Source organism: Rhipicephalus microplus, chromosome 9 (genome assembly GCF_043290135.1).
Source record: "Rhipicephalus microplus isolate Deutch F79 chromosome 9, USDA_Rmic, whole genome shotgun sequence".
Classification (NCBI taxonomy): domain Eukaryota; kingdom Metazoa; phylum Arthropoda; class Arachnida; order Ixodida; family Ixodidae; genus Rhipicephalus; species Rhipicephalus microplus.
Genome location: NC_134708.1, coordinates 41,074,914 through 41,100,229, shown reverse-complemented (window position 1 = coordinate 41,100,229; position 25,316 = coordinate 41,074,914). Strand labels below are relative to the sequence as shown.

At 45.5% G+C, this 25,316-nt stretch overlaps 1 protein-coding gene across 1 annotated transcript; it reads left to right on the top strand.

Annotated features, from left to right (window-relative positions):
• The first annotated feature begins 13,527 nt into the window (after positions 1 to 13,527).
• Positions 13,528 to 23,908, top strand: LOC119163738 (uncharacterized). The gene is made up of 6 exons (XM_075872790.1): positions 13,528 to 13,734; positions 14,343 to 14,497; positions 17,095 to 17,178; positions 19,283 to 19,321; positions 22,184 to 22,234; positions 23,758 to 23,908. The coding sequence occupies exons 1-6, from the start codon at positions 13,668 to 13,670 to the stop codon at positions 23,785 to 23,787; spliced, it is 426 nt and encodes a 141-aa protein (XP_075728905.1). The 5' UTR covers positions 13,528 to 13,667; the 3' UTR covers positions 23,788 to 23,908.
• The last annotated feature ends 1,408 nt before the right edge of the window (positions 23,909 to 25,316 follow it).

The following is a 25,316-nucleotide window of genomic DNA, read 5'->3' as shown; positions in this document are numbered from 1 at the left end:
TGCAGTGGCAGACAGCCTTAGAACTTGAGATACTTTTTGAGCTTCTACGATTTCGTTGAATGTGTTTGAATGCCTAGCTCATTGAGCTTGACCGTACGGGTGCTGCCAGGTAACCCGAGCACCTGTTTAACGGACCGGCGGATGATCACGTCGAGACGGCGTATGTCTCCTTTTTGCCACAGGTGGGCGGGAGCCACATAGTTGATGTGGCTCATGAGGAAAGCGTGAAACAGTCTGCGGAGATTCTCCTCAGATAGTCCACCACGCCTGTTAGCTACTCTGTTAATTAATTTAGCCATTGCTTCGGCCTTCCTAGAAATATGAGAAATACTGACGTCATTATGGCCGTTGGCCTGAATTACCATGCCTAGTATGCGAACTTGGTCCACCGTGGAGATGGGTGTACCATCCGCCGTCAGGACATTGATCCCCACGTATGCGTCTCTGCGCGCCTTGTGTTTCGGGCGGTATAGAAGTAATTCTGACTTCTCTGCTGATAGCGAAAGACCGGCCTGCCGTAAGAATATTTGTATCGTGTTTACCGCGTCTTGCAGTCGCTCCTCGATATGGCCGTCACTGCCGCTAGTACACCAGACGGTGATGTCGTCTGCGTAGAAGGCGTGACTGATGCCGTCGATCTGTGAGAGTTGTTGCGACAGAGCGCGCATGGAGAGGTTGAACAGGAACGGAGAGATCACGGCCCCTTGGGGTGTGCCCCTCGGTCCCAGGTTGAGTTTCTTCGAGCCCATCGAGCCGAGTTTGATTGTAGCCTTCCTGTCGCGCAAGAACGATCTAACATAGTTGTAGAAACGCGTACCCAATCCTGCTTCGCGAATCGGGTCGAGGATATGAGAGTGCTTGACGCGGTCGAATGCCTTCTCGAGGTCGAGCGCTAGAATGGCTCTAGTGTCTCTGGTGACCTTATCCATGAGCTCATAGTTGAACATCAGCATAAAATCTTGCGTGGAGAGGGACGAACGAAAGCCGATTTGGTTGATCTTGAAATGCCAAGACATGTCCAAAGTGCTTGGACTTGTACGCACTGTAGTGCACGGATGTTAGTCTTGCACGTGTTGGACAGAGCAGGAAGGCTGCACCGGAGAAGTCCGAGAAAGAGGGCTGCATAAAGCTGCAGCATGGTGCGCACGGATCATATATATAGTCAGCCAGTTCTGATGTCAAGTAGAAAACAATGCTGACATGTGCAACAAACAGCTTTAGGTTGGCATTCCAAGAGTAAGGGAGTGCAGAGCGAGACCTTTAAGCTCAGTGCCACGGAGCAAGAATATTTGAGGAGGCGAAACTGCGCTCGTTCGGGAGTCCTGAAAACAGCACTGACGCGCCCTCTGTCGTGAAACTCCACTAGCGGGGAAGGAAAAACGCGCGCCGCTCTCACCGCGATCTCGTTCAAGGATTCGGTCGCAAGATTTCAAGCTGGACGGTTGTGCCCTCGCGATCTCCGGCATCAGCGTAGCTCCCGCCGACTGGTTCGCCCTCCGCGGTCTCCTGACGCCGTGCAGCTCTCGCATTGTGGCGCCCCGCCCTTGGACTGCTTCGACCGGATCCCCACTTTCCTATCTCCTTCTTTTTTCTCTCGCTTGGCTGTCTTCTTCTCCGTCTATTTTCCTTCTATTCTTTTTATCCCTCCTTCCCCCCACCCCTATAAGGCACTGCGCCGTGTCGCCTGAAGGCAGACACGGCGCCTTTTTCCTCTTCTTTCTAATCACTACCACCACCGTTCAAGGCCACTCCACGCCGAATCTCCGCTCGCGCCCAAGTGGATGTGTGCTGGTGTGAACTCACCGGCTTAAAGTTTTATGCGACATTGTTCAAAAGCTATATTCGCAGAAATGCCAGCATCGGCGTCTTTGACCTCGCCGCGGTGCTTTAGTGGCTAAGGTACTCGGCTCCTGACCCGCAGGTCACGGTATCGAATTGCGGCTACGGCGGCTGCATTTGCGATGAAGGCTAAAATGCTGTAGACCCCCGCGTGCTCAGATTTGGGTGCGCATGAAAGAACCCCAGGTGTTTGAAGTTTCTGGAGCCCTCCACTACGGTGTCTCTCATATTCATGGGTGGTTTTGGGACGTTAAACCCGCACAAATTAATCAATCGATTAAATAATCAACCAATCAATCAATCAATCAATCGGCGTTTTCGGTTGTTATTGAAAAAAAGTTACGCTATTCGTGACCGCAAAATCAAGATGGAAATAACATGAGTAAGCTGTTTACTTTGAGCCACCAAATCATCTGTCCTTGCATGCTTTCCACACTTCATGTGAGGTCCAGTTATTTTTCTTCCTGTGAGTGGGTATATGTGTGCGTGCGTATCTATCTGTGCGTGTGTATCTATCTGTGCGTCCATACGCGTGTGAAGAGCTGACAAGTAGTCGAGAAAGCGCGGAAAGAGTGAAGGCACGGAGTCAGGTAAAAACACTGGCCGCTTCGGTTTGTCCAGAACTGCACCGCCCCCAAGCTAACCCCAATAGCACCACCTTATATGCTCCTGACCGCTGTCGGTATTTCTTTACTATGGCGCAAGCCAACGCCTCTAACCTCACTGGGCCACTGGAAGTATCAAGGGCAATTACCTTGTCTTTGCAACATATGCCTACCCACTCTTACAGTTCGGCACAACACACTTCCGCCGCATCCCGAAAAACCACTGGTCGAAATGTTCAAAACCCTCACCTTCTTCGCGGCGTGAAAAGGGCGAGGACATTGAAGTCGGTGCGGCCGACAAGATCGCGAAAGGGTACCCGGCCGCTTGCTGGGAACTTTCCCTCTCAAAGCCGCCTACGCATGCGCGCACACAACCTGCGAGCGAGGAGCGAGAGGCGCGTCCGTGTGCAGGCGCCGACGTCGTCTGCTCAGGCACCATTTAGCAGCTCGTTTCAAGTTCTGTACAACCTCTAATTTTCGCATTATCAATTACTAACGGCAACCAAAATATCTGTCACGTCTACCGATTGATGTTACAGACAGAATCCGCATTTCACAATGTGCGAGGAGACATCGCGATTTTCATGCGTAGTCTCCATAGAAGCTAATCAAGGTGGACGATTGGGCCAGTTGGTAATACATCATCTAAGAGTACTACGCGGTAGAAAACACGGACGGGAAAAAAAGACAAAGGCAAGCGCATGTTGAAGCGCATAGAAGCGCATGTTGAAGAAGGCAACACGCCGAAAGAGCCATCTGGTGCGCTTCGGCGTAAGCCACATTTCTTCGTGACGCTATCGCGTCGCCCTCAGCCGCTGGCGCGGCCTGGAAGTTTCTCCTCCTCAAATACTCTTGCTCCGTGCCCAGTAAAGGTAAATCATGGCGGTAAGCACCTACCAGGAATCCATCCTTTAAGATGTGGTAATCAAGCCAAGCAGTGTGATCCGTTGTGCTGACGCCTCTGATGAAACGATGGTGCAGTTTCCTTTCACCTTTTTCTGGCTCAGTGAATGAAAAGTGCAGTTAAGTGACAATGTTAATAACATTCCAGGAATTTTGTGTTTATGAAGTAGTGGTAGTAATACGTTATTGTGCAATCCATTAGGATGACGTCACTGCGGAATTGATTGCATCTTCTTTCTTTAAACTCATGCACATGGAATGAGAACGAAGAAAGAGGAGCAGAAGACAGACACAGACTCGTAACTAAACTTTGTTTTGGGGAGAAAAACATTTCGGCAGATCCCACGTACCTGAGAATCGACGTTATGCGAAGCACGTGGAGGGAACGTGACCGTTTCGCAATTTTTTTCATGAGCAACACGTGAGGAAATGATGCTAAATGTATGTGCAAATGTTGCATGCACAGACATATGTTGAATAGTGGCAGATGTTTATATAACCAGTTGTTTGCACTTGTGCTACGATGCCAACAGGAACATGCGTATTAGCAACACCTGAAGCCGATACTAAGCACTGATGCTTGCGAGGATGCTGGCCCCGGACACTGCTACATAAATCAACTTCAGCGCATGGCAACTAACCACAATCGATGTTAACACGACGTGACGACTGTATTAAAGGAGTACATATGTAATGTTTGTAAAACTCGGTAGGCAGCACTACAACCACTATTGACGTTTTACGAAGATTATCGTCTATTTGAAAAGTAGTTTCGAGACCTGGCATAGCTCTGTGATAAAATGCTTCATTGCCACGCAGAATGCTTGGGTTCGATTCCAGCTGGGACCCTGACATTTATTCTTTGCATTCGTTCGGTCGACGCTACCGATCTGGGGTATTTCTAAACGCTCGCGCGTTAAAATTGCCCGTGTGTTCTCATCGTTCCTGGGTAGATACTAAGTGTCAATCACCTGTGGCACATACCCGCATACCAACGACACATACTTGCCCGTGGGTATGTGCCAATGTCTCGCGTGAAGTGTTTGACGACGTACGGGACGGGACTGTGACATTATTCATGTCTTGACCAGTGCGTCATATTCGTCAAACCATATTACTCTCCCATGCTAATTTTAGGTCACGACAAGTTAAGGGGGTGACCACGAGAGTACCCAAACGTAAGCGACTAGATAGATAGATAGATGGATAGATGGATAGATGGATAGATAGATGGATAGATGGATAGATGGATAGATAGATAGATGGATGGATAGATGGATAGATAGATGGATGGATAGATGGATAGATAGATGGATAGATAGATAGATAGATAGATAGATGGATAGATAGATAGATAGATAGATAGATAGATAGATAGATAGATAGATAGATAGATAGATAGATAGATAGATAGATAGATAGATAGATAGATAGATAGATAGATAGATAGATAGATACGCTCAAAGTCACCGAAGTTCGCTAAGAAATGCTTCGCATTTAAAATGGACCCGGGCGAGGCACGTAGGCAGGATAACCACTGGTCATTACGGGTAACTGACTAGATTCCCAGAAAAAGCAAACGCACCAGGGGAGATAGAAAATTAGGGCCCAGTTGAAAAACCCACCTAAGTGTGTTTGGTGTGTTCTGCTGGATTCACCAGCCTGGTGTGCTGAATTCTGATGAACAAATCAACCCATCCTGGTGTGTCTTGCTGAGATGTGTCTTGGTGGGATGTGTTCTGATGTGAACGTTGACCTGGTGTGGTGTGTCCTCGTGGGGACGCTGACACAGTATCATGTGTTCTGGTGGGACATGTTCTGGTGGGCAGCTGACACAGTATCATGTGTTCTGGTGGGACAGGTTCTGGTGGGCAGCTGACACAGTATCATGTGTTCTGGTGGGACAGGTTCTGGTGGGGACATGTTCTGGTGGGAAGAACACACCAGTGTGGTGTGTTCTGGTGTGACGTGTTCTGGTCGATTGTATTCTAGAGGGCTCAAGAAATATATTATGTGCTTGGGGCTTGGGCAACTATAGTGCCCTGTTGATGAGCACAGCTGTAAGTTATATTTCCAGCCAAAGAATGTCCAGCCATCGGCACACCTAATTTGAATGCTTCGACGCAGGGCCGCCTTGCTTTGACTGATGCCAGCGCTTCTAAGTGTTGGGAACTGCACGTTTGCTGACCCTTTATTAGACGCAGCGGTGGTTGACTCAAATAGTAATTTTAGATGCGGAGCATCTAATACTCGAGGCTTGTAGTGCGGCGCCGTCCGCAAGCTTTCTCCTCCTCCTTCCACCATCTGTGCATACCTTCCTCCTCTGCACACCGCGCGCGCTTCACTCCTCCACCATCTGTGCACCCTTCCTCCTCTACACACCGCGTGCGCTTCTCCTCTTCACGAACATTCGCTAGGTGTATAATGTAGCGCGCATGCGCCGTCACGCTTCGAGAACATCGGCAGCTGACGCGCGCGCATGCGCCGTCGCGCTTCGAAAACATCGGCAGCTGACGCGCGCGCATGCGCCGTTGCGCTTCTCCCCCTTCTCGAACATTCGACAGCTGACGCGCGCATGCACCGTCACCCACCATCTGTGCCGCGCGCGCTTCTCCCTTTCGAGAACATTCTACAATTCTCCTGATTCTCCAGTGGACGCGCATGCGCCGTCGCGCTTCGAGAACATTCAACAGCTGATAGTGCATGCGCCGTCGCGCTGTATATATACTCAAGGTCGGCGCTCGCTCGCTCAGTTGCCGCTCGTCGGTTGGTTTGTACGGCGCGTCGACGTCCAAGGTCGCGGTGAAATGAATGCCAACGAATCCACAAACACAATGATCGACGTCCCTTCGACCAGCGCCGCCCTTTCGCATACGTGTGTACGTGTTCACTCATTTAACACCCCCTCCTACAACCACGTTAACCAATTTAGCCATCGACCCAAGTAAGTCGCAATTTAACACCACATTTCACAACCACGTTAACCAATTTAGCCATCGACCCAAGTAAGTTGCACTTTAACACCCCGTTAACCAATTATATGCTCCGCATCCTCCTCAGTGTTCCCCCGAGGGAAGCTGCGGGCAATCTTTTTTTTTTCAGGTCTGCCTGACCAGTGAGTTTAATGCGCTCACAGCAGGTGCGACTTTGCCATGTTTCGCTCGTGCATGTGTTCGACGCACACCCTTAAAATTCCTTGCAGTACGCTGGTCTCTTCAATCGACCATTGTGTGTGACAGCTAACACAGCATTGGAGTTCTAAATTGAAGCTGCTGCTTGAAAGGAATACTATATTCGTATAGCACATCCACTGCTTGGTCACCCCATTTAATATTTATTCATTTTGCAACAATTACAAGTGCCATGAAACTGCGCTTCCTCTGTTTCTCCAATATCTGATTTTTTTTCGAGAACCAGCTGCGATTTCAAACTAGAAAGGTGCGTGAGTTGTCGCACACAAGAGTTCATTGATGAGATAAGCGTTGGCAACGGATTTCATAGCTTGCGTGAATATAGCCACGAGAAACACGTGGCAAAGATGAACCTGCCAAGTGTGTTTTCAACCCGCCAGTCAGGCTGAAGTGAACTGGAAATTTACTGAAGAAATCAACCCAAGCTCCATATATCTTTTGCTGCAGTAAATAAACAATGTCCAACGATTGGCGGCGTTAGCGTACGTCGAAGCAGGTCGAGGCTATTGGTAGAGTAAAACATGCTTATGGCTGTACATGCCTAATGGGGGAAATGCTGAAACGAATTGCTGCTTGCATTTGTCGTTAACTGGTAAAATGTCCCCACATCCCCGAAGGAAATCGTGAGGATATGCGAATGCATTGCGTCGCGTCCATAAGAATAATGTTTTTTTTAGGGGCGAAGCTCCTTGGGGCGTGGGCTGTGCGTCCCCTGTAGCCTGTATGTAGCCACCTCTAGTTTAGTTCTTGCAGTGTTCACTAGATGGTGGTACCGTCCCCTGTATGTAGCCACCTCTAGTTTAGTTCTTGCAGTGTTCACTAGATGGCGGTACCGTCTCCTGTATGTAGCCACCTCTCGTTTAGTTCTTGTAGTGTTTACTAGATGGTGGTACTTGTAGCTGATGATGAAAAGATGCAAAATGTTATAAACTAGAAAGCGGTACTTGTAGTTGATGAAAGACGCGAGATCTTATAAAATAGGAATGATGTCACATATGGCGCGTGTCATTGGTTGAAGGCAATCGTTCGATTTAGTGCGGCGACGTACGCTAGGGGGAGCGTTGTAATAAAATCCGTTCGCTGTTGGCGCGCGCTCGGAGTCGCCGGATGGATAAGGCTGCACAGCGGAGAGAGCGCAAGGCGGCAGCAGCGCGCGCTCGCAGACAGAATCCCGATGTGCGAGCGCGCGAGGCAAGGGACATCGCAAGCCATCCATCGTCTAAGAACAAATAAAAGTTGATTTGTGTATATACACACACAGCGTTTCTCACGTCTTTACATGATGATCGACTGGGCGAATTACACCGAAGATTCACAGTTTACCGATGAATCCCTCCGGAGCTTCGCCCATTCATCATCATTCACCCCGTGAATATGCCGTAATTTTTTTTGCTTACACCGTTCAGCCTATAGCGCTGCTCACCGCACGTGGCGTTTTTCCGTCACGAGAAACGCGGTATGCGTTTACAGCTCTAGAAGCTAGCGTGCATGGTTAAACAGTGCCATGAAGTAAACAAAAAAAAACAGCGTTTTCGGCTCGGCGTTGGCATTTCACAATGGTGTCTGGAGCACACATTCATGGATGTTCTTGAGAGGCGCCCAGCCAGTGAACGGTCAAGAGTGAGGCGCGAGCGGACGAAAAAGTGGGGTGCAGCGTGGAGAGAGAGTGAACGGCGAGAGAAGGAGCAGCGAAGCATTGCACCTACCCTCTCCTATACTCCCTCGAACCACATGCTCCGGTTGCTAGGGGCGAGGACAAGCGTGCGCGCCCGCAGCTGTTGCTATAGAAGGGGGAGAGCTCAGAAATAAAATACCGGCGTGCGACACCCCCGCAGACGCCGCAGACAACGCCGCCTGCCTGACATAGGCTGACTAAGAAATGCATTTGCATGTACAAATAATTTGTTATTGTTGAAGGTGGCATCTAGCTGCTGCCTGTGCTCGATTGTATGTAGTGGTCTGCTGAAAGAAAACCTCAACTGTGATTCATAACTGTGCTGACATTCCAGACGTTGCTATTTAATGACGTGTGAGCCTTCCCTAAGCCAGGTTTGAATAGTAGTCCAACTTTTAAAAATGAGTTCTTCGGTTGGTTGGTCTGTATGAGAAGTGAATAGATTTTTCGAAAATGTATATTTACTGCTAGTGCTTTCTTTGTGGGCCTAATGAACAGAAACGAATCTGTGTTCTTTATGTTTCTTAAATCGGTGTGAATAGCAAAATTTTGGGTGCGAAACGAATACAAATATTGAAGTTTGAGTGTAAATGGGAATATATTATTTAACATTTGTTGAATATTTGTTGAATACTACGAAGTGAAGCTACAGACAAAAGGTTGCAGAAGATCCCTATGCACATTATTATGAGATAGAAACGTGGTATTGTTTTTTTAGCTAGGTTGGTGAAGTTCTGGAGGGAAGGTGCTCCCGTGGTTTATCAAGGATGAGGCATTGCACATCGAATTGTATTTATTTACTATATTTAGTGCAACCAATGCGCTGTTGACATCACTTTACACGTGAAAAGTTCATCCACCTAACTTCTGTGGGGGCCCTTCTGATTTGGTGGACAAGGGCGTGCTTTCTTCGAATTTAGAGTTGCTGATATGTCCTGCCAATGTCTATGTATAAAAATACTTGAAATTTCAGATAGTTCAAACGTTCGTCTAATTTGTTTGGATTTTTTTATCCTAAACAACATTAGTTAAAGCTTCTGCCCTTGACACGCAGGTTTGAACCAGCACTTTCGTGAGTCAATCTGATTACGCCCGTAGCGTAGCCCGTGAAGCGGTGAATCATAGTAAAAAATGAAGGGGTGACCGTAATGGCACAGTGCATCTTCATGTTGGAACCAGCATTTTCTCGAATCAATGCACCGGCAACTATAGCCTAAAAGGCAGCTTTGCCGCAATGTGAAAATGTATTGGGGCAAAGCATAAAAAAAAGTCTGAAGGGGTCGCAGTTTACTGGGCATTGTCTTCAGGAAATTCTACTACTAAACAGTGCAGTGAAAATTGATCAAATAGCGAGTGCTATTTGAGAAATATTTGAAATCTCGAATATTCGCACACCCTTATTCTTTTATCTTTCTGAAAGTCGGACCAAAAATCTTCAACAAACATAATGAACTTCATTTATGAAATTATGCAATGCTGCAATGAACTATTATTTTACATGCCCTGAAGTGCCTCCCGAGGCCTTTTGGAAGAGCAAGCGAAGCTGGTCCGCCGAACGATCAAGCCTAGACGAGGGCACAAATAAAATAAACAGAGAGATAATGTCAGTCCTACACTATACCCTGCTAGCCTGCCGTTTTTTCTAATGGCCATGTAAAAGTGCATGTTTTCATGCACAGTGCATTTCAATACACAAAAAGAAGGATTATACGAGGATCCGTCATGAAAACACACACCAACCTGGTGCTTACCAAAACACGCCAATCCGGGTTTTCCCAAAACACTCCAGCCCGGGTCTTGCCAAAACACACCAGTGCGTATCACATCAGAAAACAGACGCATATAGCAGACAGGCCGTATATGGCAGAAACCATGTCTGAATTGCCGTTCTGGTGGAAAGGGGAAAATTACGCCAGACACAGCCTGGTGTTTTAGGGGCGGAGCTCCTTAAAGCGGCACCCGTTCGTCTCTCGTAGTCGTAGTCGTAGTGTGTAACAAGCGTTACATTTTGACCTGCAAAATGGTGCCGGTGGGAAATTTCTCCGGTGCTTTGTTGAACAATAAAAAGTTCGCGGCGTGGGCGTTAACCGAAAGCCGAATGCTCCTGTCTCTCAATCCCCATTGGCAGCCATTTGGCATGTTCCAGTAGGAAACGTTAGTAGAAGTGTTAAAAGCCGACTTCTGCTGTCTCTCATTCCTAGTAGCAGCCACTGTTTACCTCCAAGGTAGTGCCTGGTGAGATTTCTCCTGTGCGTGATTAAACAATAAAAAATGTTTGTTCAAAACGCCGTATATTGATGAAATAAACCAACAAAAGACGCCAGATGTTTTCTAAAAGCGAAACAAAAATACGCCAGATGTTTCTGAAGCAAAACAAAAAGAAGACGCCAGCTGTTTAACGAAAGACGCCAGGTGTTTTCTAAAGAAATGGTCTTATAATCAAAACCATATAGATACAGGTTTGTAGTTGCCAATTCTCGTTGCCGTCGGTGTGTGCTCGTATGGTACATTGAGCACTATCAGGCAGGAAAAGGTTGCTACGCTATACTCGCTGGGCGTAACCTCTTTGGTTTTAGAAAGGTTTAGCGAGCGTTTAGGCCGCAGTGCCATGAATACAGTGAACTAGTATATACCATGAACTCTACTAGGTGGTTAAAGGTGGGAAGTAGACCCGAAGCGCAAGCTGTAAGAAAGTGTGCGTGTGCCACCTCTCATTTAGTCCTCGGAATGTCCGCTGGATGGCGGTGCTTCTATATGGGGAATATATGATGAAAAGATGCGAGATGGTGGTACTTGGAGTGTTGAATAGATGGACGAATGGACACACAAACAGATGCATGGATGGACGCATGAACGGACGCAGGGGCGGATGCATGGACGAACGCAGGGACGGACGCACGAACAGACGCACGCACGGACGGGCGGATGGACGCATGGACGGTCTCACAGACGGACACATGGACGGACGGAAGCAAGAACGAATGGACGGACGAATGCTTCGCCCCACTCTCCAACATTCACTCCGTGGATATGCTGCCATTTTTTTTTTCGACTGGGGTAGACCGATGAGGTTAAAAGGTTCTGTGGCAGCAGAAAGCACAAGACCATGTTGATAGCGTCTCAGTTGTTACTTCGCTGTATCTAAAAAACTCACCCTTTTCGCAAACGAAGACTGTGAAACGACCGCAGTGACCTTTGTGCGTCCAGTAACTACAACAGAAATGCCCTAGTGAAAGCCCAACGCCAGCCAAGACGTTCATGCACATGCTATGGACGCTGCTGCCCCACCGCTACTTCGATACTCTTTGAAAAAAAATACGCTGGCGGCCGCGGAGCGGCGTGACAGCCTACGAAACTTGCGAATAATGTGTATCGTCTCTCATCGCAGTAAGGGCATTGATACTTTATACAGTAAATAAACTTACGGTAAACTAAAAGCGGCGGGTAAGTACCGATTTGCAGTATTCTTCAAGTGATTGACTCGGCCCTCAAAAATAACGGCTGCGAGAGCAGAAGCCTACGCCTGGCTAATATCTAGTGCGTACATATTTCATTGAAGATGAGGAGGGAATCAATCAAGCTGCCGGATGCTTTCACCTAAACTAGAATGCGCGGCATTTCGCGAAAAGTCATCATTTCAACATGCATCGCGTAATTATTAGAGTACGCTTAGCGGGAAGTTCGAGGGGTCTTAACGCAGAAAGCAGAATAATACTGCGTTGAAAGTGGCAATGCATGCTCCTAACTCGTTCATGAAAGCACTATCTTGCCCTGTAATTTGCCAGAGGAAACGCTGACATATATAAGATGCCCCACACACAAAGCTTGCGTCTACCTTCAACCAAGGTCTGGTTCATTGGCAATGAGGTTCGTAGAACAGGATAAGTGCCAAAGAAATTATCATCATCATTATCATCACGAGTCTGACTACGTCCACTGCATGACAAAGGTTTCTCCCATGTTCTGCCAGTCATCTCGTTCCTGTGCTTCCTGCTGCCACTTTATACCCGCAAATCTTTTAATCTCATCTGCCCACCTAACTTTATAACTTTCAAACCTAACTTTTTAAAGAAATCATAGGGGACTTTGTTTGTGGTTCCGGAATGGTAGTGTAATGATTCTTATTTTAATGGAAAATATTTAGAGTGGACAAAATGTACTTTTTTGTCGGTACATTAAAACGGGTTACAAAAGAACAAAACAAGAACGGCGATAAAATTGTATACGTTAAAAACAAGTAACAAAAAGGCGTAAAACAGTCAGTATTGTTAGGATGAATAAAACTGTATAGGTGTAAAACAAATAAAAAACGCGTTATCACTTATCAAATGAAAACACACTATTTACAAAACACCTATGAGCTAGGCTACGGTATATGTTCGTAAAGGTGGCGATCGGGTCACTGATGCAAAGTCTCTTCATTGTCCGCCAGGTAGTTCCGAGAACACAGCCAGCGGCATACACGATCGTTGACCGTATCCCACGAGCCGAGGCTGCCGACGACGATGGCACCTGGCACTGGAGCCGTAGGAGGCAAGGCTGTAAGGAGGCAGACATCTCCTCCTTGAGCCACTGTTTGATCTTAGCCAATAAACCGGAACTCGTAATTAGGCAAGTAAATGTTCTCCATATTCTGAAGTTTGACATGCGAAAATTTTTAAACATGTCACCAGAGCACTCTAGGGGGCAAAGAGCAACTATTGAATTATGTATTTGTTTGTGTTGGTAATATATTGTTGTCATCCGGCTGACCCAATATGCTTACGAGTGCTAGAAGAGCGATGAAAGAAGGCCAGGTCCATGCCACTCGAAAAAAAAAAAAAGCAAGAGCGTTCTAGTGTACGGCGCCTCCTTCGATAAAACTCTACGTCTTCGCATCACTTGCACGAACTTCTTCAGGTAGATGTTCCGACACTTTTTTTTTATTGCATGTCCTCTCTCGGCAATAGTGCAGACCGCATGATTCAGCCTCAGCCCTGGTTGCGCAGGTTCAGCACTGCCCAGCAGCCGTTGTCACGGAACATGGCACAAATCATTTTGCAACAATGCGTATACCTTGTGCAACAGAAGTGCACCTGCGTCATAGGCGATACCGCGGCGATATCACAGTGGTGCTACGAGAAAAAAACAGACAAAAAAGTGTAACTTTGACCACTGTTTCTGTTACGTGTCTAGTTTATGGCGTTCTGAGCAAACATTTCAAAAAGGCCTGTGGTAAGGCTCTTTATTTTTTTTATTTTTTTCTCATTGAAATGGGGTCAGCTAAATCAGATGCCTTCCTGCTGTTCCGTATAAATTCAGTGAGAAGGGCACACCAGATCACACCTGCGTTCCCGCGCTGGAAGACATTGCCTCGGGCCGTCACTGCTTCGATCTATACTCGGCACATCGCCCAGTATACCACGAGTTCCCTTATCTTGGTAAGCACAGCGTCCTTTTCTTCCTCAAGGCAACATGAAGAGCCAAGTTTTCGCCATCTTCCTGATTCTCTGCTTCACCTCCATCAAGGTGAACGCTAACGGTGAGTACGTCGTTGCTCACTTGCACATGCGTTATGCAAGTGGAAGATGGTGCAAAACTGCGATTGCACATTACTTGTTACCTCTGCGAAGTATGGCTGCTGTTTGACGTGCCCAAGCCGCGTCAGCGTGATACGAAACGTCGGTAAGGACGACTCCGTAAATTTCGACCACCTCTGGTTCTTTAAACTGCACCTAAATTTAAACAAACCAGCCTATCAAATTTTCGCGTCCATATAGTGAGCGTGACTACCACTGCCGCGATTGAACCCACGATCTTCGTGTGAGCAGCCGGGCACAGTGGCCATTGAATCAGTGATGCGGCTACTGGTTAACTACAGTGTGTTTGAATCGAGTGATGCAGGCCACAAGTAAACGGTCTTAAATAGTAACTAACTTTTCTTGAAGCTAGTTACGTGAAAACCATGGATAAACACGCACACGAAAGCGTGAGAAAAGCAACTATAGCATGAATCTCCTAGAGGCGAAGGCCATTCACACTGCGGTTTCTTGAGTGGAACCTACATTCTTTTCACTGTTATAAGCACGGCTCTAGATAGGCTCACCATCTCTGCCACTGCGCGTTCTTGAATCAGTCTCAATCACGCAGAGGACGTGGACGCCATCATCAAGGCCCTGAAGATCTTCGTTGAAGGCCTCCATCTTGACGAGAAGGAGTCTCAGGAGATCCTCAGCAAGATAAGCACAGCGCAAGAGAACTGCCTCTCCGAAGCCGACAACATAAACTCGGAAATCGTCAAGGAGGTTAGTGTGCTAGGTACTGCAGTGACATGTACGACTTAGCCGCAAGCATTGTATGGCCTCATGAGTAGCACAGCCAGGAACTTTCCAGCGCATATGGGAAAGGGGTGAACTGCAGTGAAGGGAAAGTAACGGAAAGTAACTATAGGATAGTTAAAATAGCAGAGCGGTTTTACAGAGATTGGTACAGTAGCCGGGACAACCACGACCATAATGTAAGAACTGGCAGTAACTCAAACGACATTCCACCAGTATTGACACAAGAAGTCAGAAAAGCCTTGGAGGCAATGCAAAGAACCAAAACTGCTGGTAAGGATCGGGTTACATCAGATCTGCTGAAAAACAGAGGACAGATTGTGTTAGAAAAACTTGCGACCTTGTTTACGATGTGTCACCTGGCGGGGAGGGAACCAGAATCTTGGAAGAATGTTAACATCTACTTAAAATATAAGAAAGTAGATCACAAATACTTGAAGAATTGCAGGCTGATCAGCTAGCTCTCAGTCGTATACAGGCTATTCACAAAGGTAATTGCTAACCGAATTAAGACAACATTAGAATTCAATCAGCCAAAGGAAGAAGCATGATTTCGAACAGGCTTCTTGACAATCAACCACATTCATCAACCAGGAAATGGATAAATGTTCAGAATACAGCCAGTCACTATACACAGCCTTCATAGATTACGAGAAGACATTTGATTCAGTATAAATATCAGCAGTCATGCAGACACTGTGAAATCAGGGCGTTGACAAAGCATATACAAATGTCCTGGGAGAAATCTAAATAGGATAAACGGCCACCAGAGGCCTTCATAAAGAAAGCGACAGAATACCAATAAAAAATGGCGTAAGACAAGGTGATACAATCTCCCCAATGCTATTTACCGTGTGCTTACAGAATGTTTTCAGAAGCCTAGAATGGAAAGATTCAGAGATAAGAGTTAATGGAGAATACCATAGAAACCTGCATTTCGCCGATGACAGTGCATTGCTGAGTAACTCGGGGAACGAATCGCAACTCATGATTACTGAATTAGACAAGAAGAGCAGGAAGGTAGGTTTTAAAATTATTCTGCAGAAAACAAAAGTAATGTACAACAACCTCGGAAGAGAACAGAACAGCGCTTCGAGATGGGTAATAATGCTCTTGAAATTGTAAAAGACTACGTCTACTTAGAACAGGTGACAACCATGGAGCCGAACCACGAGATTGAAGTAACTAGAAGAGTAAGAATGGGGGGGGGGAGCACATTGGACAAGCACTCTCAAATCATGACTGGTAGATTGCCACAATACCTAAAGAGTAATCCATATAACAGCTGCATCTTGCCGGTACTTACCTACGGAGCAGAAACCTGGAGGCTTAGAAAAAGGGTTCAGCTTGAAGTGAGGACGACCCAGGAAGCGATGGAAAGGAAAATGATAGGTGTAGCCTTGAAAGGGCCCTGAACCACTTTTTCAAGCAACCATGGAATGAATTCACAGGAACAGCTTATTGCCTGACTAATTCAAAGACGCAAAAATGTTCAGGATTCATCCAGTGCGTGTGGAGTTACCAAGATTTGTCGCATGCTGCAATTGCATTCTCTCTTCTCCCGTTGCGACGAAAGCGCTGGAAGGTAAGCAGGGAGGGATGGCAGGGGCAATGAAAATACGACACGTGTGCCTCGTGACCTTGAGCATTTTTTTTTGCTTCGTATGCGCGCATTTTTTAGTGTGATCGCACGCGCACGCATGGACAACTCACGGCCTCCCGCGGTGATCTCTGTAACAACTGAGCGCGCCATGTTCAAACCAGCTAATGTCTGATAGATGGGATTTCTAGGAGTGATCGATTTTGAAGCGTCTTCTGCCACTTGGCGAGAGAAAAGGAAGCAATCTTTAGCTGAATTTGATAATTTATTGTGAATTTCAGGCCGCGTGTTGAACTATAATATTTGGCTCGCATGTTGTCGAGAGCCTCTACTACCGATCGGCATTGTCCTATCACCATGCTCAAAAAGTGTTGCAGGGCTCCTTCAAGAGACAAGAAGAGAGCAGAGTGGATCAGGGAAAAAACAGGAATTAAGGATATCATAGTTGAAAACAAGAAGAAATGAATGTGCACTGGGCATGTAGCGCGTAGGCAGTATAACCACTGGTCACTAAGGATAACTGAATAGATGCCCAAAGAAGGCCAGCGGGTTAGAGGGAGACAGAAAATTAGGTCGGAAGATGAGAATAGGAAGTTTGTGGGTCCAAAGTGGCAGCAGCAAACGCAGGACCAAGTTGACTGGCGGATCATTGGAGGGGACGTTGTGCTGCAGTGGATGTAGTCAAGCTGATGATGATGAATATGATCTATCTATCTATCTATCTATCTATCTATCTATCTATCTATCTATCTATCTATCTATCTATCTATCTATCTATCTATCTATCTATCTATCTATCTATCTATCTATCTATCTATCTATCTATCTATCTATCTATCTATCTATCTATCTATCTATCTATCTGTCTATCTATCTATCTATTTATCTATCTATCTATCTATCTATCTATCTATCTATTCGGTGGTTGATATGAAAAAAAAAACTTATTTCGACTCATTTGCAGCTTGCTTTGGGGTTCGTTCCGGCAGTAATGGAGTGCCGTGGCAGCGTCGCCCAAGATAATGATCCTCATGAAAGACTAACAGAAGTAAGTACAAGAACATCGTTGGACTTCGTCCTTGTTAGCCTAACTGAAGCGTTCAAGGTTATTGGAACTATTGCCTTGCAAAATGGCAAGCTTATGAAACCATACCTGTAATGCTGGTAAAGCAGAAAGGCTTTCCCATGCATCCTTCTCACATCATCATTGCAGTAATTTGATCAGTTGTTCCGAAGTATAAGAATAATTTTTGACGTTTTATGAACTAGAACCACTATTTTGTTTACAGAAAACGCCGTAGGTATACGTAACTGCTGAATAATTTTGGCCATCTGGTGTTCTTGAACCCTTTTCAAAATTTAAGCCCGGGGGTTCTATATGAGCTAAGTTCGAATGGACGGCGCGACCGAAAGCTATCAGCGTTAAATGTTAGTCTGCTAAACAACTATGACGAATGCGCTTCGCGAAGCTCTTTGGGCACTTAGCCTGGGATTCTCAACTCATCCACCTATAAAAAAGATACAAAGATTCGAAGGTCCCGCGAGAAATTTTCTACGCTTATTCGGCACCCAAAACAGTAAGGGTGATCGCTTATTAAAGGACATGTCATCGGGTCGGCAACATAACCACTTTTTATTTTTGAATTGGGGAATTGTAACAAACAATGAACGCTTCGACCCAAAGAAAGCTTTGTAGTAACGTTGCGAGGTATTATCTGAAATGATTATCTTTACAAACCATCATAAATGGTTCCGTGTCCTTGTGGTAAACTATTCTAATGTTAATTTTATTTGGCCTTGAACCATAAGAGAAGATAATATTGATGAGTCTGGTATGATTGACGCCAACTCACACTGGGGGATTGACCAGCAGTCGAGGGCGATCATATGGTCCTAAATTTTTCAATAAGTATTCACGTGCTATACACGTACGCAAAATGAAAAATAATCAGGAACTACGCTAACCATACACTTTCTGCGTGGCTAGATTGACTTTTATTTTTTGCGTAATTTGCTATCCTTGTTGGCATATATGAATTAGTAAACATGTTTTTCAGCTCCATATATTATATGAATTTCCGGAGTTTTACCGCGCCCGGCCCACTGTATGATTATGACAGACAGCACGGGAGGGCTTCGAAAATTTCGTTCACTTGGAGATCTCTAAAGGGACCTACAAGTGGCTAGAACGTGAGAATACATAGTAGTAGGAATGAAAAGACCGTGAGATATTGTGACATGTACGAGCATTTTTTTCGCGTTGTGACTAGGATATCTATTTTTTAATTATTCCTAAAATTACTGATATGTGGGGTTTAACGTCCCAAAACCACCATATGATTATGACAGACGCCGTAGTGGAGGGCTCCGGAAATTTCGACCACCTGGTGTTCTCTAACGTGCACCCAAATCTGAGCACACGGGCCTACAACATTCCCGCCTCCATCGGAAATGCAGCCACCACAGCCGGTATTCAATCCCGCCCCCTGCGGGTCAGCAGCCGAGTACCTTAGCCACTAGACCACCACGGCGGGGCATCCTTAAAATTACTAAAAACCATCTTGTTCCACAGGCCAGCGAAACAGCCTTGAAGCTCGATTATGGAATGTGAAGCCGGTCACTTTGCTGAACGTGGTCACGTAGCCTGATGCTGTCGTGCGTGCCGGTCCTCAGAATTAAAGCATGTGTGTTACTATCCAGCCCCACTGAAACATGTGCTGCTTACGACGCAAAAAAGAGTAGTACGGTGAAAAGTGGCGCGGCCGTCAGGACCTCTAGCGGAGCAAGTCGAGCAGTGGCGCATGCGCGTGAAGTGCACGCATGTGCAGTGAACCCCCGCTCTTGAAAACGAACCGCCCACGCACTCTCTGTTTGCACTACGTGAGCGTATAACTTCATATTCACTGCAGATAGAAAAATTCCAGATGACAGATGTTTCTCAGCATTTTCCACTGTACCGCTCTGGCATCAGACTCAGTGACGGGTGAAGTCTCCTTCGCGCTAAGAAAAATAGGCACCATAAAAAGTGGCTGTTGTTCACTTTAGGACGCACCTATATCGAAGTATATTTTTAGCTAGCTAAAGGTTTGCACGGTTGGATAGTGCATGGGGACCAGCGGCGTCGCTAACCTTCAGCAACTTAATTTTTTCAGATCGTCGACTGCGTAAAAGAGAAGGCGAACGAATACGAGGTAAGTTCCTTGCATCTTAGCAGCACAGCTTTCGCGAACTGCTTGTCGAAAAAAATGGACCAATTTGCAAGTTTCGCAGTGATTTGGTTCGTTCTGGTCCCAGTTGCGTCTGGTTGAAATAAGCACTCATAGTATCATTACTGTGACGTTTTATTTATAATACAAGTCTGTGCAGACACTGCAGGGCATCCCTACGGTCGCAAAAAGACAAACAAGACAAAGAAATGAACAAACTTACAGGAGAATCGTTTATAAACACCTGGCTGCCCCGATATCGAGATGAGACTTAAGCATTAATGGCTAGGGCAAAAGCAGCAAAGCTGAAGATGACGCCATACACAATCTGGAAGAATAATGCATGTTTGCAAAGGCACACGATACCACACCGCACTGCACTACGCAGAGCACTGGTCTATATAGAAGGCATTAATTCCTGTGAAGGTGCAGGATTACTCTTGGGCTTACTCAGAAGGAATTACTGGGGTGTATTTAGGTCTCCTCAAGGTCAGACACCATTCACGCCGTGCCAGTCGCTGGGGCTCCACACAAAGTGTGTCACCATCTTTCGAAAGGGACAAGCGCGAGGAAGAACTTCAGTGTCCAACGCTTATGAAGGCAGTAACAACAGTGTAATGAATATTAGAAACATTGAAGTAAAAGAAACGGGATGTAGATGAAAGCGTACAGCACTACTTTAAGATAAAAATAAGAAAAAGCGTGATGAGAACTTTGCGAATGAATCCTTCAGCGAAAGGCATGAATTATGAAAGATTTCTTCCCATGTCTAATGGTAAATGTTGTGACCATCAGGAAGTGAATAGAATCAGCGTATGTTTGAAGAACGCTCGTACGGACACGCGTAAGCCGCAAAGACACATACACCCCCCCCCCACACACACACACACAAACCTACACACACAACCAATACAACGCACACACATGAAAAAGAGAATCGTCCTTATAAGAGAAAAGTGTTTAAAGCGAGAAGGCCTCCTGAGTGGGGGATGCCTTGAGTGTAGTCGTGGGAATTGAATGTGTTATGTTCGTTTTATGAGGTTTGTGTTATGTGTTATGTCTCCACGTTATGTGGCTCAATCCTTGAGAGTTCACAAATAAGCATGCGAAACTTTGGCGCGTTTAATGTAGCACCTTATTTATTAAACTCGAAGAATTTCTTTGCGTACTGTAAGCACTTTTGGCGTCTGTTTGCGCACCTATTTATCGATCTATCTGTCTATCTAACCGCTGATGAGAGCAAGCGGTGTGTTCGTGACCACCACTTGCTCTCGTGATCTCCGAGAACCGAAATTCTTACAGAAGGGTAATGATCGTATGACGAATTGGACGCACTGGTCTACACATGAATGATGTCCAAATCCCATCGCGTACGTCGTCAATCCCTTGTAGCCAGATGATGGCGTATACCTGCGGGCAAGTGTGTACCAATGGTATGCTGGTATGTGCCACAGGTGATTGTAACTTAGTATCTACCCAAGAACGACGACGACACACGTGGGTAATTTTAAGGCGTGGACGTTAAGGAAAACCTCACATCGGCAGCGTTGGCCCGATGAATGAAAAGAATAAATCTCCCGGTCTCAGCAGGAATCTACCCCAATCATTCTGCGTGGCAATCAAGCATTCTACCACAGAGCCACGCCAGGTCTCAGAACTGCTTTTCAGATAGGCGTTGATGTTCTTAAAACGTCCGTTGTGGTCACAGTGTGGGGTCTCTGATTTTATAAAGCTCACATATGTACTCTTCTGATAGAGCCGTCACGTCGAGTTAACGTCAATTGTAAGAGGGTGCCATGTACTGAAGTTGATTTATGTAGTTGCGTCCAGGGCTACCACCCTAGCTAGAACCAGCGCTTCATATCACCTAATCGCTTCTACTGTTGCTAATACCCAAGTTCCTGTTGGCATCGTTGCGCAAGTGCAAACAAATAGTATATAAACATTTGCGGCTCTACAACATATGCGTGTACGTGCAACATTTATACACATGTTCAGCGTCATTTCATAACGTGTGACTCAATAAACAACTTACAACGTGGTGACCTTCCCTGCGCATGCTTCGCATAATGTCGATTCCCAAGGTACGTGTGATCTGCCGATTTTTTTTTCGCTTCTTCAGATTTATAACGGCTGAAACTAAAACAGAACGGCTGAAACATCGCTAGAAGACGACGGCTACACTCCTTTCTGCATATGACGTCACAGATAGCGCGGCAAAAAGGCGATCGCGGGCGATGTCTAGAGCGTGTTTTTATGGTTTTTTTTTTGCACTGAAATGTTCGCCTAAACTCAATTTTTCTTAAATGTATAAGCGTAATATAATCTAGAATTCTATTTTTCGCTGGAAACCACAAATCGGGTTATCGTCTAACGGCCGTTTTACCTGATTGTCGAAGTTGGGTCTGGTCAAGGCTGTGGCATAACTCGTTCCAGTGGCAAGGTTTCGGTGGTTTCAATGGGGATTAGCCACAGTTTCCTATTACATGATGAGATAACGCTGGTTGTCCCCAGAAGTGTCACTGAGGAGATAATTTTGTATGGGCTACAATGTGATAGCTGGTTAGACTGTCGGAATGTGCACACATAGCTCTCCAGTAAGTGGCTTGCGTTTGCGTGCGGGAGGGTGCCCTTCTGCGGGTTATCTTGCAATGCAGCGTGAAGACGTTCAACGAGACTATAATGGGTGCGCAGAGGCAAATGAAAACGAGCAGATTGCGAGTTTTGAATGTTTTCGCTGAGTAAAGAGAATCTACCTATTGCTTGAGTTGAATACAGTGCGGTGACACTGGATGTTTCACTGTAAGAAATACGTGCCGACTGTACATTATCTCAATCGCATTGCAGGCGTCCAGTGCTATGACAGAGGAGGAACAGCAGAAGTTTGAGAGTGCCTTGGTGAGTAGTACGGCTGTGTAGTCACGTCACGAGTTCTGAAAACGATGTGATGAGATGAATGTGCATCATCAGCTTGACGGAGTGGACTTTGTCTGTTGCTATGTAGGATTTCTACTGCTTTAATATCTCTCCAGTTAACCGAGCAGTGGCACGGAGCAGTGTATTGCAGTAAAAAAAAAAAAGAGATCAAGCATGGGCACCAGAAGCCACATAGATATTTCGCATTGAAGATTTTTATGTACATTGCGCCACAAGAGCCTAAGAACGAAACAAACAGATATTTGGCACTAAAGTAAAACCAGAGAAAACGTAAAATTTTTATACTGAGAAGAAAAAAAAAACGACTGTCCTTGATAGTTTTGCGTAAACAGTGTGCACAAAAAAAACAAGCATCGTCAAATTCACTACTTGGAAGTAGGGCTGCATTGCTCAACATTTACGGACCGTTACTACTTTTCAAGCGTAATCTATTCCAAACGTTCAAGAATGTTTCATACACTTTGTTTTGGTTTTAACACGGCGCTGGTCTCATATTCAGACAAATATAAAAAAACTTGTCCCAATTACGTCACTGTGGGAACCACAAAAGCAAAACGAATATCATTAGGAACCTTCATGAATTCCGCAAAGATGAATCGAAGGCGTGAACCATAAAAAAGCAACATCAGTGCTTAAGAAGTAGGTCTTTTTTTTTTGCCAGCCACTGCTTTTTCATTGCAAGCGTCATTAGAGAGTTATACTTTACCGTTAGCCTGATACCATGGGTTACGGATAGAGCCACTGTGCCGGGAACGTTTAAGGTCGACGGGGCCTTATAGATATACGGGATAGCGCATACGTAGTTCACGTGCCCAAGCCGGCGTGGTGGCACCTCCTATCAGAGGGTTAATAAGTTAAAAGGACACTTAAGAAAACGACAATATATGGCAAAGTGAAAGCTCAATGTATGACAACGTATACAACAACAATGTTATCAACAGCAGTGCCCTATTTACCGAAAAAGTAGAGTAAATGCACGAAAACACATGCGCTACGGTAGGACAAACCCGGCAAACTATAACTATCTATTGATGATGTTGTGGCTCGTGGCGTCAATGCTTATCTTGTGGCTACTGCTGATGATGATAATGTTGATGATTATGATGAGTTCCTGCCTCTTGTCTCCCATAATTTCATGTCTCATGCGACTCAAAAAGTTTTTGTCTAAGGCTACGTATATAGCGCGCAGGCCTGGCGGAAAAATGTAAACAAGTTTTAGCGAAAACCGTAAGAGTTTTGCAACGCACACATCCGTGCACGTAATAAGTTGTTTGGCATAGAGTGGAAAGTATATTCACTGAAATTTGCATAGAAAATAGCAGGCTGATAATGAGCGGAGGCATACTTGAAAGGAGCAAGCAGACATCCCACTAAACCCCTCCTTAAAAACGCGCCATACTATCTCGGGTGGATGCCATAATACTATCAGTGACTGTTATCGGAAAGATCTGTCTCACCAAATCACTTTTTTTTCTGTTTTTCAGGAGTGCCTCGAAAATTTAGTGAAGGAGTAGTTTGATCTCCACAGAAATAAAGCGCAGCTGAAAAACGGCTGCATCTGTAGGACAGGCAGCAACATCTCAGCAAGCTTTACGAAGTGCAGAACGAAATAAAATTGGAGAAAAAATGAATGAATTCAAGCGTTGTTTATATCCTTGTGAAGATGCGCTCACACTCAACACACACGAAAACACATCCAGTTCGAAGAATGGCTGGATAAAAAAAATTACGCAACATCGCAACGAAAGTCGTCAGGACGTCGTCTTTCAGGGTTGCAAATTTGTTTTACATTACGGTGAGAGGAGGGGCAGAGCATTAGTGTGGCAAGTGTTGGTGAGGCTTGAAGGGGGAGGGGTGCATGGAGTGATCTTTTAGTGACTCCCTGCTGACGCGCATGAATACCACCGAACTCTTTGACAAAAGAGCCACCAAAAATGAATGTTATCAAGATATAAATTGAAAAAAAAAAACACAAGTTCCTTCGAAGATTGGTGACATAATTGTAGTTAAGAATTCTAGGGGTCTTCTTTCCATTATGCGCTTGAGACGAACAGCGCAATATTTTACTGCTTTCATAAGAGAAGGCACGAGGCTTTTTTGGTTCATCGTTTTTCCGTGCTTTCTAAAGATCTGCACCACTGGTTTAAGGACCACTAGCAACCGACTACCACCCCTGGACATCCAAACAATTTTTATTCAATCGTGTGGAAAGCCAAAAGTTTGAACGTTATAATGCAAACAGTCGGTCAGTTTTCAGAGAAGCGCTGTCACTCATATGTTGTACATGTACATGTGGTCTTAACTGAACTACGGGAAAGAATTCACTATTTGCTGAAGCTTTCAGTGATTCATTCATGGGGGCCAAGCTATACCAGTTGTGCCAATGCCCACGAAAAAGAGAAATTTGCTTAGAAATACAATGCTTGCTGAGTGATCCGCTACACTCACGGACAACTTTTCCTGGCAGTGCAGCGAATGCTACATAGCCATATCACGCGAGTTCTACCGCTATTAGGTAACAGTTATAGGTAATAGTTAATAGGTAACGTGGTCCTATTTCTGTTCTTATTGTCATAGAGTATGTATTTTGGAAGTCACCTATAGCTATTTTTTGTACTGCATATTCTCTTGATCATGAATGGCACCGTATCTTTTGATTGCATCTGTATGTAGCCCGTATACTACTTCTTAAGTACTCCAATGTATGTAGCTTGTTGGTTGGTTTGATTAGTTCCTATTGATTTGATCAAACAATCTTGTTTTTTTATATTGGTAATATCGCCACATCTCCTTTATTCTTTTTTTTTCTTTGTCCTGCTGTGCTTGGATATCCCTATAGGTATTCTCCTTTCGGACCTTCCTTCAACTAGCCTTTGACTGTAGGCCCGAATAGTGTTTGTTATCTGTACATATATTATGAAAAACATTCGACCATTATAAAAAAAAATCTCTACCAGTGGTGTTAACATCTCCATTGCACATGCGTCTCCGCTCCCTCTTTCACCTCGCAACGCCGCGACGCAGGCAGTGTCTGCTAGCGAGT